The sequence below is a fragment of the Accipiter gentilis genome, chromosome 8, assembly GCF_929443795.1.
Source record: "Accipiter gentilis chromosome 8, bAccGen1.1, whole genome shotgun sequence".
Taxonomy (NCBI): Eukaryota; Metazoa; Chordata; class Aves; order Accipitriformes; family Accipitridae; genus Astur; species Astur gentilis.
Genome location: NC_064887.1, coordinates 27,821,236 through 27,835,965, shown reverse-complemented (window position 1 = coordinate 27,835,965; position 14,730 = coordinate 27,821,236). Strand labels below are relative to the sequence as shown.

The 14,730-nt window shown below is 40.0% G+C and overlaps 1 protein-coding gene across 1 annotated transcript in view; it reads right to left on the bottom strand.

Moving 5' to 3' along the window:
• OLFM3 (olfactomedin 3) overlaps positions 1-6,623 on the bottom strand; it is a 70,511-nt gene extending 63,888 nt beyond the window's left edge. Inside the window, exon 1 of the mRNA XM_049807767.1 lies at positions 6,199-6,623. Within this exon, the coding sequence (XP_049663724.1) occupies positions 6,199-6,267 (69 nt within the window). The 5' untranslated portion in view covers positions 6,268-6,623. The remainder of the gene's footprint in view (positions 1-6,198) is intronic.
• Between the last annotated feature and the right edge of the window lie 8,107 nt (positions 6,624-14,730).

Sequence of the window (14,730 nt, the reverse complement as noted above, 5' to 3'; positions counted from 1 at the left end):
TGCCAGGATGAAGTACATGAAGATTGATGCTGTGTACTTTGAGAGTTCTTAAGAGATCTCCCTGTGAATGCATTAAGAAAATTTCCTCTTAGAAAAAAAATAGTGAGTAAAAATACTGAAGGGGGACAGATTTGGTGCTGGTTTTTTGTTTGTTTGTTTGTTTTTTGTGTGAAAGAACTCCATTTTGAAAAATAAGGTCAGATCAGGTGAACAGTAAATTGTTCTGTTCTGCAGGTGAACCAAGTGCACACTTATTAGCTGATCATGTGGGAAGTAGTGCACACTGTATCCTTACATTAAATGAGTATAATTTAAGCTCTTTGATCTTCTTTCAGAATTCTTGAAATACAAAAATACGTTTAACTCCTGAATGTTTTTCTGTAGACCATTCAAAGTATTTTTAAGAGTAATATGTACTGCTACTGTATTTCAGTTTTCTACTGGCTTGGAGGACTAAGAATTCTGCTAGCTAGGTTCTTAGGTGGAACATTTAAGAAACATGTGCTTGTGTCATACATCTTGGTTTAAAAACAGGAATAATAGATCTGGTCTGGAGTTCTGAGGTATATTCTTTCTTTCTGTTTTTATCCCACTTAAGCTTAAATGCAAGAATTTCTGAAATATTCAGTTCATTTCTATAAATAAGAGAAGTTTTCCACTTGTTCCTGAACGCTCCCTCATGAAAAAAATTCTGTATTCAAACCCAGGCACACAAAGTCCTCACTTTCTCTAGGTTTTATCTTAGATGAGCAATCCACTGCCTTGTGGAGTGAAGCAGTAGGATAGATTGCTCTTCTTGTGAAAGATGGTCTTTGAGAGGACTCCTCCCAGACTACTGCTTCAAAGACTTACACAAGGCTTTTGAATTTTACCTGGCTTTCAGTGAAGATCCAGTAAGAATGTCTAAGTGATGCCCTGAAGCATTTTTGTCATACTACAGTATTGAAAGGGGGGATTTCAGTGCCCCAAATAGACTGGACCCTCTCTGAGGACTCCCTGTTCATTTCCTAATAGGCCCCTTATGAACTTCACGGATTTGAACTTGAAATTTGTAACTGTGTTAAATCTGTAGCCAAATAGAAACACCACTTTTAGAGCTATAGCTGGATGTTCTTTTAATAGCTGTTATACTGCATTTTCTGTTCCTGACAGTCACCTTCTCTGCTTCAGCTTTTTCTTCTTTGCATATTTTGTGAATTGTTACTCCTTTATTGGCTTATGACTGGACCAATTATAGAAGAAAGGTGGAAGCCCAGTTATTTGAAGGCAATATGCACCTAGTGGGAAATTGTTTCCTGCAAGAAAAGAATTACTTAGTATATGTATACACATATACATATATAATTTTTTTTTTTTAGATTATATGTAATGTATATAATCAGTCTATATGTGTGTGCAAAGAAGTAGCAGTCATATTAGTAGTGAACAACAGAGGAATCTGGTTTTAGCTAGAGAAAAAAAGGTCTCTTCACATACCATCAACAGTTTAAAAAAGCCCTTCAAGACTACGTGATGTCTGATAGCACCAGAAGAGTTAGCAGTCATGCATATGTCACTCGTGTGTTTTTGCATAGTCTCTTATAATATCTTAATATATGTTATTTCTGTGATTTTATATAACATATGGTGGATGTGTGTCATTGAGTGCCAATGAATAGGAAATCTATGAAGCATCTTTTTTTCCAGGACTGAAAGGTTAGAAGTCATTGTATTGCCCATTGCAGGAAGAACCAGTAGTGTTAACAACAGTCTTTGGTCTTTACCCATAGAGTGAAGTTACTAGAGTGAGAGTAACATAACTGGAATGACACCTGGGAGAGGGCCCACGATATATTGACAGCAATAAGATGTCCTTCAAGGGCTATTGAATCACATTGCTCAGAAATGGGAAAGCAGACACCAAGCGAGAGCTGACCATGTTCAGCAATTAAGAATTTAGAGCATTCTTAAATCACGCAGGCTAAATGATTATATACGATTTTCATATTGACTAACTACTAATACTACAGGAAATGGGGTAAATCAGTTTCCAAGTAGCCAATGAGATTTCCATTTAATTTTGCAGTGTATTGTTGTACTATGAGTCATATTTCCAACAAAAATAGTGTATTGTGGTAACCCTTGTTTGTACATAGTATTCTTGTTATAAAATCTCACAACAGGGATGAATTAATTTCGAAGCAGCATTAAAGCAGCACACTCTTCCTACTTACAAGCTCTTGAAATCTGGGGAAAAAAAAGATTTTAGTGGCTAGTTGTGTAGTCTGTTTATGTGTGAAAATTTTAGGTTTTTGAAATCTAGAAACACAGCCATTCTGAAGATCAAAATGCAAAATTTAATTAACTATTCAGAAATAGATGACTAGTTCCAAATTTGCTTTTATTTTTTAATGTTAATATTCCCAAACATCCTATTATCCCAAGCAATGAATACAGATAACAGTTGCTTTCTGTGACTGTCCTTAATGATACTATACTTAGCTTCTGTTTGGGATTGTACTTGACAGTCTGCTTCTGAATCATTTTTTTGTGAAATTCAAATAACTGAAACCAAACAGATGTAGGACATACAGCCATTATAAAAGTTAAAGGCATGAATTTCATTAACTGCATTGAAAAAAGAACATATTTTCCAGATCTATTTAAATTTTCAAAATGAAACTTAAAAAAAGCCATCTAGACTTTGAAACCTGCTGAGCTTGATGTCTATATGGAGCAGCATTACATCACTTGTAAAAGGCTTACTTGGTTATGCTACTGTGATTATCAAATGATGACCAGCAAAAGCAACCCTTATAAAAGAAGTCCACTTTACATACTATTGAAGGTCATTAAAGAAAACTCCAGGCTTGTAGAAAAGCAGCACAGAGATGCCATCTAGCAGTAACTCTTAGAATATTTCCTAATGTTTAATAGTTCTTTCTTTTAAGATACTGCACTTAAGTGTAGGAGAAAGGAAAGATTTTATATTCCAAGTCCTTCCCCAATAGCTGGCTTCCTGCTGGATATCTACCCACCCTGCTGGAAATAAGACTTTACTGAAATATATTATCATGAATAATTATATTTTCTTGGGTTTTTTCCTATGTAAATACAGAGAATAATTAGAAACAAATCAACAGATATAACATTTAAGAAATCTCTTAAAATTGATATTCTCTAATTAGCACTAAGAGTGTTTAAAGTTAATCAGTAGTGAGCTGTCTCCTACTTGTTAAAGAATTTCCAGAGCTGGTCAATATTCTATATTGTGTTTAGCAGGAAAAACAAAACAAACACACACACACCCCCCCCCCCCCCCCAAATACAAAAGCATGCAATGAATTACTATGGTTGAAATAAAATCTTAATGTGAGATGTGAAAATAAACTATATATATATATATATACATATTTTGTTACATATTTTACCATAAGATGGCGACACTGAAACAGTTTCTTATCGGTAAATAACCTAGTGAGTTTAGCATAAAAGCCCTATCATAGTATGAGTGCCTGTGGACAGCAGTTTTGAGTCAGTGATGGCCTGATACTAAATCAAAGCTTTTTTCCCCAGGTATTATTTTAAAGTAGTTGATCAGTAAAATAACTTATAAATTGAATATTAATTATGTAGGACATGAATAGGAATGTATTGTGTATACTTTGAAATGTCTGATGTGATTTATTTTCATAAGCTGAATACTTTTTGAGTGTCAAGGGCATGTAAAAAGTTGTCATCTAGTCATGAGCATATTGCTCAATTCTCTCTGGAAAAGAAAGAATTTGGCATCCCCTTGTTTCCTACAATTAATTTCATATGATATATTTGCTTCCCAACCTGCAGGGCAGAAAATTATTATTCCGTTTCAGTTTAGCATAAGGCAAGATAAATAACTGAGCACTACTTCTAAACAGAGATTTCAATCACAAATTGTACTTATTTGCTAAAAAATCCTGTAAACATTTTTACATTCATTATTTTTCACAGAAATATGAAATCTATTGTTTGTCGTCAACAAAACTAAATGGTTATCTGCTGCGTGGTATCTTTTTAATGCTTAATGTGGTGTGGCATTTTAAGCAAGGATCTGAGTAACCACTTGATGTCATGTTTTTATTTCTGAAAACCCAGTTTAGCTCTGATAAACACCAGACTTTGATTAAGGGCTCTTATTTTTATATAATCTTAAGGACTTTTGAGCTTTCTGGCTCATGAGCCCTTCACAAAGTTAAAAGAGCCTGCAATGAACATTTTAATATCCTTGAAAATGTCACACGCAGTGATGAATAAAAGGCCATTTTTATGCCCTCTGCACAGTGTGCCACAGAAAAAGGGCTAGAAGCAAAGTTTCAAAAGTTAATTCATGCCATTTCATTCCAGTGGCTCATCCTACTTTTCAGTGCTGGATGGTGATGGGCAAGTAGGACGGACCATTTCTTCCCCCTGTTATTTTGGAGCATATCTCTGACATCTGAACTAAAAGAATAATTCTGCCAGCTGAAGCTTGTTTGCTTCGTTAATGGTTTTACTCTTCTGTGGCTAGACAGTGATACAAATTTTGTTTTTTCTGCCTTTACGCAGTCTCTTTAAGTCTCTTAACATTAATAGATCTCGCTAAGCCTGACAGAAGATAGAAAAATAAAGAAAACGAGTGTGTGGAAACCTGTATTTATAATGTGGCCCTGTGCTGCTATTCACATAGATGTGGAGCTCCCGTGCATTGACTGATGAGTCTCTTTACAGACACAGCACTAGCTGATACTTTCAAATAGGTCCTATTTAATAACATTGATATAATTAATTATTTAGCTAATGTTATTAATCCTATATCACCTCCCGCTTTTTTAAGTTGTCACTGTATCTTACGGATTACGAAGTGGTCAGAATACTGCAGCTGTAAATCAGATTTCCACTGAATTGCTTTTTAAGTTCTGTCTTTATATTTTTAGAGGAACATGCCTCCCATATTGTTGGAAATCCAGTACATTTTTGTATATGATTAATTTACGTGATTAATGCTTTCATTTTAAAGGAAAAGATCTGCCTGAAGAACTGAACATTGCCTCATAGGGTTGTCTGGTACCTAAATGGTATCACTAAAATGACGTTCAGCAACATACCATATAAATTGTGGCAACACGGTTCGGACTGCCGCTGGTAAGGGACTGCAATACTGTAAGGACGTTTTCTCTCTCGTTACTTTTTTATGATGCTCACAGTTACAAGACTGCATGTCACAAAAAGACAAATGAGACAAGTTCTACATCTGTAAGGTGCAGCACTACAGACGTCTGCAGGCCTAGGGGCTTTCTGTCATTACTGCTCTTAAGCGGTCTAGCGCAGTTCTGATTTTTTTAATGATTTAATCTAAAACCACCTTGTCACGGCAGGTTGCGCGGCTAAACCACGTTGTTTACTTTTATCATTATTCTGGTATCAGACGTGATCTTTTGGTGACCTGAACACACTTGAAGATAACGAAACTCTGCAGCAGCCCGGAGCGCGCCTCTAGTACCGGCACCAGTGTCTTCACGTGACGCCTCCGGTTCCACTCGAAACAACTGTATTCCCCGTCGGAGGCTGTCGATCCCTGCTTCCAGCGCCTAGCTGCTTCTCCAGACCCGGTGCAGCCACCGAGCACCGTCCAGACCTCTTTGCCTTGAGTCGGAGAAGTCGCTGCTCCTTCCGGCTGGACAGCTGCCGGCCTCCAGCGGGGGATGAGCCCCGCGCCGCCCTGCCCTGCCCCCGCCGTCCCGACTGCCCCCCCCCCCCCCCCGGTGCAGCCCATCCAACTTTTGCCTGGGGCGGTGCCGGGGGGTCGCGGGGAGGTCGGGGCTGCGGGGGACGTAGGGTGCGCGCGCTCTGCGCGCCGGTGCCGCGGGCCCCGCTGCGCCGTGCCCGCGCCCGCAGCCCCTCTGACGGCTGGCACCGGCGCGTCCCCGCCTCGCGCCGGGAAGCCGGCAATCCCGGGACCGGGGACAGCCGTTTCCGCCACGAACTCCCCCCGCCCGGCCGCCCGGCCGCCCAAGGACGCGCACCCGCCTCTCCCCGCAGCCATCCAGCCGCCCGGCAGAGCCGCGTCGCCGCCCGCTGCCGCATACGGGCCGGCAGCGCCCGCCTCGCACCGCCGCCGCGCAGCCCGGCGAAGCCGCCGTCCGCGGGGGCGCCCGGGCCCGGTCGGGGCACGGCGCGGCGCGGCGCCCGGCCGGCTCCTACCTTGGTCGGGTCGAGGCCGGCCAGCAAGGCCAGCAGCAGGAGGTTGAGGATGTTGGCGGGCGCCCGCATCCTGATCCCGGGGCTGCCTCTCCGCGCCGCTCCTCTCGGTCATTCACTCCGCTCCCGCTGCAGCGACCGCGCCGGCAGCCGCGCTCTCTGCCCGCCCGCCGGAGCCCGACTGGAGGCGGCAGCGGCAGCCGCCCGGGGGACGCTCATTCCGCGGGCAGCCTCGGCGCGGGGAGGGCGAGCGAGGACGGCGCTGCCCGTGCTGCCGGAGCGGCTCCGCTGCCCCGTCCCACCCCCGCCCCTCCCCTCCGCCCCCGGCCAGCCCACCGCAAAAGTTTGGGCCCGGGAGACGGCGGCGCGAGCGCGGCTGGACGGGCGCGGGGCGCGGGCGGCGGATGTGACATCACCGCCGCCGTGAGGGAGCCGCGAACCGTTAGCGGGGAGCGGCCGGGGAGGCGGTGGCGGGCTGGGCTGGGCTGCGCTGGGCTGGGCTGGGCCGCGCTGCCGAGGGGCGCCAGCAGCCGCGGGGCTGAGGAGAGGCGCGACCCCGGCCGCCAAGGCGCGCCGCGGCCCGCCTCACGGCGCGGCTCTCCGTGGCCCTTCGCTCAAACTTTGCGTTCTTCCCCCCCCCCAGCGGCGGCTGGGGGAGGCTCTTTTCTCCGCGGAGGGCAGCGTGCAGCCAGGCACGGCTCTCCCGCTGGCTGCGGGCGGGTAGGTGCGGCTCTCCTGAAAGGAGCACCCCTGGCACCGTGGCACTGGGCAAGGGGCACGGGCGGGCTGTTGTGGGCAGCTGCGGGTGCCGCGGCGGGGAGAGGAGTTTCGTCTGGGGGATCCCGCCCTTTCACTCCCCCACCTGGAGAGTCAGGTCAGGGCTTGCCTAGCCCGCCTCAGGGGAAAGCTACCACTCTGCTTTCCAGCTGGACCGTGGGCCGGTGAGGGACTGTCGTGTCTCCTTGCGTTGGCTGATGAGCTGTGGTGGGGAGGCCTGTAGGTGAAGGTTGGTGGAGGTCATTGGTTGGAGTCCTTTGGGATCCCTCCCAAGGACATGCTGCAGCATGCGGTCAGGAGTTCCCTTTTCTCTACTTCAACCAGCATGTTTGTAAGTCGGGCAACGCTGGTTTGCTAGCCAAGGTGCTGGGTGGGCTCCTGTCTGCCTACGCAGCAGCTCATGGTCACTCTTCCACAGCTACAGATGAGGAGGTACGGGCAGGGATGTGGTTTGGCCTCCTCAGGGTTGCACATTTGGCGCAGCTGAATATGGCCCAAATGTAAATCACGCTTACAACAGCACCATCCTGTTAGCATGGGCAGCGTATGTCAATGTTTCAGTTATTTTCCCTTACAAGACTCAAGCTCATGATCTATGGTCAGGGTAACCTTAGTTGTAAGATTATGACTAAGATTGTCCTAGATCGGTTTTTCAGCTTTACGTGGTAAAAATGTATTAGCTTTACCGTTGGCATTTCTTTTTGTCTTGATTAGATCCTCTGGGGTCTACATCGTGTACTTTTTCAGCAGCTAGCACAGAAAGGCCAAAGCTGTTGTGGATGTTTAGGTGCCATGTAATCTTAACAAAGACAAAAATAGCATAAAAGTATCCTTAAAGAAGGAAAACTTCTGTATAAAAAATAAAGCAAAAATCCAAGCTTGGGAGGGTGTTTTGGTTGAGTGTCTATTAGGATGAGTATGGTCTGGGCGTGGTCTTCTAACTTGCTCTCTCTAAGTCTACAAGATTGGTGCCTTTTGTCTTCAAGAATTAAGACCACCGCTGAAAGACAAATGGAGCAGAAACTGTTCTGCCCATATGCTATCTGAAAAGATTGCATATTCTTGCATAATATTCCCAGATCAAAAGTGCTAATTTTCCCTACAGTGGTTTATTATATTTTTGAGTTTTGCATTTCTTCTAGGATTAAATTTTTCTTTTGTGAGTGAATCAAAATTTATGTTTTATGGTAAGATGACTTAGAGAAGCCCCCTTTTGCTTAGCAGTATCTTTTACAAAGATACAGTCTTTCATTTCCATGGAAAGTAGATCTACAAAGTATAGTTCCTTATGACAAGAAAAGGAAATTATAGAATTTGTGAATGAGCTTCCATTGACAGTCCAGGGTCTACAATGGAAAGAGAATCCCCTCAGAAACAGACTCTACTGAATTTCCTTCTACAAAGAAAATATAAAAGATACAGAAAGGAGACTAGTTTAGTTATTTCTTTTTTCTGTAGAAAAGATGTAAAAGGTCTATTTTCTATGAAATAATGATAAAAAAATGTAAAAAGGGACAGCTGCATATATTAATATGGATTCAATAATAAGTAAAGTAACAGTACCAAAGCATGGAAAGTCTGAGGTTCTCCAAAGGACAAAGTGAATGGTGTTTTCAAAAGAAACAATTTCTTATGGAAAAAGAAAGATTGTAAAGTCACAAAGGCAGGTATGAAGGGATTTAGATCTTTTCTAGTGTACCTCAGTGACTAGTTCTCTTATTTTCCCTACCTTTATTTTCCCCACACTTTTCTCCCCTTCCTTTTTTTCAGTTGATCATAGACAAAATTGGCAAAATATTTGAATTATTAAATCAATCATAGAATGCAAACTTTTTGAAGAGCTTCAGTGGTGTGGTATGTTTGTCCACTTCCTGATGTTGCTTGGAATATCTGTCTTTGAAGTCAGTAAAATACTGAAGACTACAAGTTAAAAATAAAACAAATGGTTCTCCAGGCCCCTGAAAAAAGTGAGACTTCAGATATCCTGAACTCCTCCGATACTTTTATGTGTTACAAACTAATAATTTTTTTGATATATGAAAAGGTACCAAAATGTGTTTCAGAAGGATGGCATAAAGTGACACAATTCATTTAACTTGATTTTAACATTAAGAAGAAAAAGAAAATATGTAATAGACCTACTCTTCTACCCTCTAGCAACCTGACAAGTCGTCTTCTTTTCAGAAAAGACTGTCTGAAGAGTGGTGAGAATCACTAGCAATTAGTACCTGAAATAATTGGGTTTTTTTAAAATGTATCTGCAAAATTAAACAAAATCCAAGTCCATATGAGAAGCTTTTACTTCTGCTGTATGCCCCAAAGTGGCAATGGAATACCTGATTCTGAGGATTTCTAACAAAGCTTTTAATCATCCTTAAAGCCTATGAAATTCTACATGAATTACATTTCTTCTTGAATTCTTTGCATGGAGATGGCTGCAGTCAGGGTAAAATACTCAGTCATGAGGGAGAAGAAAAGAGATATCAAAAGCTTTCTTGCAGGCATCAGTGACAGAGTATTAGCAAAATGGAGACATGCTAGGTACAGTTTGTCTAGATAGTGAAGGATATTCTCAGTGTGTGGCTAAAGTTATAACAACTTCTTTTGCATACCGTATTGCAAGACATATTGCTAGCAGTTGGAATAAGACAGATACTTGTTCACTTGGGTACACTGGAAACTGAAGTTGATAAATTGGATGTAGGTACTGAATTATATATACATAAGTTCCAAGTTCTGCAATCTGAGTTTGACAGCTCGAAAGTACTGATGGGAGTTATGATAAAAGACAACATATACATGCATCTGTAGAAGGACACTCTTTATTTATAGCAGGTCACACCTGAAAACTGTATTTTTAACTGCAGTGCTATAAAATATTTTTTCTAGACATGGAAATTTTTCATGAAATCAGTTTTATATGTACACTGAATATTTCATGGGTGTTGAATTTTCCACCAAGTTAGGAAGGTGGTCCAGATTTGGAATTTTAGGCATTTTCCATATTTATTATAAGGATGAAAAGTTTAGGGAATTGGGAAGAGGGGTTGAATACTGACCCTTGTTGACTTTAATAGAGCTGAAATGTCCTTGGAGAGCATAAATGTGTCTTTCATTATGGAAGAGATTTTGATATTTCAATGAGAATGAAGAGAAAAAAAGATAAAAACAAAATTAAACTATCAATGATACAGAAGATAAACTTTTATGATAGATGTTATATTTGATTACATTTCTAAGGAACGTGAGAGAAACAGACTGCTTGAAGTGTTGTTAAATCAAGTGAAGAGAAAAATCGGTAAAATACTGATTTATTTAATTTATCCAGTGAAGAATACATAGATGTTAAATAAAGTACAGAAATATTTCAGATATGGGACAAAATTCAGGACTGCTGTAAATTATTAAATATGCTTATATTTGGATAGATTTTGCTATCTGATTGAAATATACTTTATGGTTATTAGTCTCGTAAGGAGAGTCATCTTTTTTGGAATCTGTCAATATTACAACCTCACTTCCTAATCCACATTGCTATATTAGTTAGTTGCAATATTGAAATGAGGTTTTAGAAGCATGTTTTTTCAGTGTAACTGTCCTAGTGATGATTACTTTACTAAATAGAATTGTACAATTACGTCAACACTGAGTATTTTCTGAAATCCTACTAATACCTGAAAATGTATTTTATTTTTCTGTACATTATCAAAATTGAAAGGTGACTAAATAATTATTAAAAATAAATCTAGCAGTTGATATTTTTCCTACTCCCTGCTCTCTTAAAGTTAACCTTTTAAAATAAATTTTGTTACTCAGAGGTTTTTTAGGAACTTTTCTGTGAAAATTACCTTCCTTTGTGTATATATCTATAAGAGTGCACGGAAAATAGTTAAAATTCAAGTTTCTGAAGAACTGCAATACTAATGTTATTTCCCAATAAGCTTACTCTTAGTGCCAGTGTGAAGTGTACTGTAAATGCAAGTAGCTGTGAATCAGCATAATTGTTATTGGCTTCTATGAAGTAAGCAAAGTAGCCCATGACAGATGTACAGAAATATTTAGGTACTGGATGAAGTGGACAGGTTTAATTGAGAACTAGTGAGTTAAGCACCTCTTTCAGATCTCCAGCTCTTCATCTAAAACTGATCCATATTTAGAATTTACTTTTGTTGAAGTTTGACCTTAATTTTAATTGGTGAAGAAACCGCCCTAGTAAAGTATTCCCAGGTGTTTATAGAGTTCGTATGAAATCCAACAAAAGCTTAACTCTGTGGAAATGTAAGTTGTTTTAAAGTGAATATGAATATCTATTTATAAATATTTCTATAAAGTGATTAAGTTAGCTTTGTTTTTCTTTCAGGTATCATTTATGGGTTTTTTATTCAGGACTTTATGCATCAAAAACTAATTAGTAAAATAAATTCTCTTTCTGGCTTTCTAGGAGTTAACGTTATCTTTACTTTAGAGCACCATATGGTTACAGTATTTTCAGATTTACAAATCAGTTATATTTAAATTTGAATTACTGTATAAATAGACATGAAAACATGTAATTAAAGATTTCATCAGTTTGAAATGTAAGAATGTCATTCTTCATGAAAGTGAGAGCATATTATGAAGAATGCTTATCTACCAAAAATGCTTATCTTTCCTAGAACATCATGGAACTCTGCTCACAAGCTTTCTGATGTTTTCCCATTCCAATATGGACAAGTACAATACAGTGTATCCCATCAGAGTGGCCTTAGAGTGTATTATTGGTTATGTGTGACTTTATAATTTTAAATGTCATAAAGTGTAAGGATTAAGATTCTCTTTTAAAAGATCACAAAGACAGTAAATGTATTCTTGATGAACTCTCTGATGTTCTTAAAATTGCATGATCACATAGAACAAATGAAACTTGGAGAACTAATTTTGAAATGTTTTATTTCACAATTCTAGTGCAGATAGTAAAATCTAGTCAGTTGTTTAATAGAAATTTGGTTTGGCTGACAGATTGTGAAAATAATGAACAGGAATAATATAATTTTTAAACAGTAAAATATTCAGTTGGCATAATTTAAAATTGAATATTACCTTTTAAAATAGATAATTTGCAGCCTGTCAAATCACAGTTAAAGTTGAGCTAAGTAGCTGATGATCAGAAAATTAATTCCCCAGCTAAGTCTTAGGAATGTCTAGAATGTTTTAATATTAAATATTTCTTCTAATTTGGGACATAAGGTACTTGGCAAATACATGCTGCAAAATAACAAAGACAGAGCAGTATGCTGTATGATGACACATTTATGAATTTATTTTGATAGTAATTTTAATTCTCTAAATTCTCTAATTCTCTGTATGCAAGCAAAACTAGTTTGTGTCTCATTGCATATACGTAGATATTTATTGACCAGAGTGTCATAGTAAAGAGGCTGCTTGCAATAACACTGTGTAGCAACATGATGTTTGTGGGAATTGAAAGGACCTGAGTATCCTCAGCAATTGATCGCTGGGGAGTTCCTGGGCTCAGCATCCTACAGGACCAGCTCTCAAAATAGTAAAAATAATAAGGAATTACTACTAAAAGTTCAATTGCAATACCAGTCTTTGTCATAATCACTTAAGGGCACAAGTACTTAGAAGAAAGATTAGGTCATGATTATAAATTATGATGCGAACATTCTGATGGATTTTATGTTCTGTTCTATTTTAAGGTTGTGAGTGTTGCCTTCATACATGATATTTTTCCCCAAATGAAGAGTCAGTGTATCTAGTATGTCTGTCTTCTGTGCAGAAATTTCTGCTGGAATGGAGAAAGAAAAGTTTGCGTAAGAACTTGCCACAAGGACAAATGAGATTGAGAGGTGGGTGTTTTCTGTAATGCAGTAGTTCATTGCTTTGATTTTTAATCAGTTTCAGTTTTTAAAAGAACCTAGTAGTATGGTGCTATTTGTGGTATTATTGCAATATTCGTGGTTCTGTCCCATATAGCCAAGAAGGATGCTTTTTATAGCTGATGACATAAACTCAGGCACTGTTATGATAATTTTTGTTAGTTGACTGTTGTGGTTTAACCCCAGCCAGCAACTAGGCAGTACACAGCTGCTCACTCACCCTCTCCCCGCCGCCCCCCCCCCCCCCCCCCCCCAGTGGGATCAGGGAGAGAATCGGAAAAAACGGTAAAAATTGTGGGTTGAGATAAGAACAGGTTAACAGAACAGAAAGGAAGAAGCTAATAATGATAATAATAACAATAATAAAATGACAATAATAATAATAAAAGGATTGGAATATGCAAAACAAGTGATGCACAATACAATTACTCGCCACCCACCGACCGATGTCCAGTTAGTTCCCAAGCAGCTATCCCACCCAGGCCAACTCCCCTCAGTTTATATACTAGACATGGCATCACATGGTATGGAATACCCCGTTGGCCAGTTTGGGACTGCTGTCCTGGCTGTGTCCCCTCCCAACTTCTGCCCCTCCAGCTTTCTCACTGGCTGGGAATGAGAAGCTGAAAAATCCTTGTCTTAGTCTAAACACTACTTAGCAACAACTGAAAACATCAGTGTGTTATCAACATTCGTCTCATACTGAACTCACAACATAGCACTATACCAGCTACTGCGAAGAAAGTTAACTCCATCCCACCAGAAACCAGGACATAGACACATATTTGATATTTTAATTCCAGCTGGACGCTAGAATATAACTAGTCTGAAAAAAAGTAATCATCTAAGCTGATGCTTGCTGGTATTCCCCTGGTGCTTCTGTAGGATTAGATTTTGAATACTGATGTGGGATTGTGGCTGTGAAAGTTATGTGTCAGTGTTCTTCCTGAGATCAGTTTAAGTAGGGTGACAGCTTTTTAAAAGGCAAATGTTAGGAAGAGAAATATTTAAAAAAGGTATATTGGTTTACTTCGTACAACATTTGTCAGATTCTAAACTAAGTCTTTCTAAAAAGCAAGTTGTTGTGTCTGTTGGCAATTATCAAATGGTATCTGCTCTTCTTAATCTGTAAGGAGATTATCCAGGTTATACACTAATTGTCACGAGTGAAGAGACCTCCAAACTAGCTCCAACCAAGTCTCAAAGCTCACTAAGAGTTGCGCTGGGTAGGCTTAACAGCTCAGCAAATTCTGCATTCCACAATGTACAGTGTCACTCGTTTTCTATTTTCTCAATGCAATATCAAATTCAGGAGACTATAACTTCCATGTGGGACATGATACCCCTTTTTTATCATAGTCCATTTGCGCAGTGTTACCCCAAATGCTCTAGTTGGCTAGAGAGTTGGCTCTAGTTTTGTTTTGATTTTTACTCCTATCCTGTTGCACAGCAGCAACAGAGGGGCAGGTAAAATGATTCCATTCCTTCCAATTCCACTCATTCATAGCTTTGGCTACGATACTTGGTCAAAGTAAACACAGTATCTCTTCTTTAGAGAGGAAAATTTATAAAGATTTTCTTCAGTTTTCTGTAGGATATCAGCCCATTTGTAAATTCTAGAGGGAGTAAGTGGATTAAATCATCCATAATAAATAATTGTAATAAAACTATGCTTTGAAGCAAAAGGTCTTGTTTTTCCCTCATACTTTGGTTTATATTCCAGTCATTTTTGGACAGCTACCCCTCACTTACAACTAGTGTATCTGAAAAGTGAATCACATCTACAATATCTGATATTCAGGAAGCATAAAAGCTATAAATACCACATGTTTCAAGACATAAGGAAACCCCTTTTAACCATTAGGACAATCAAGCAGCA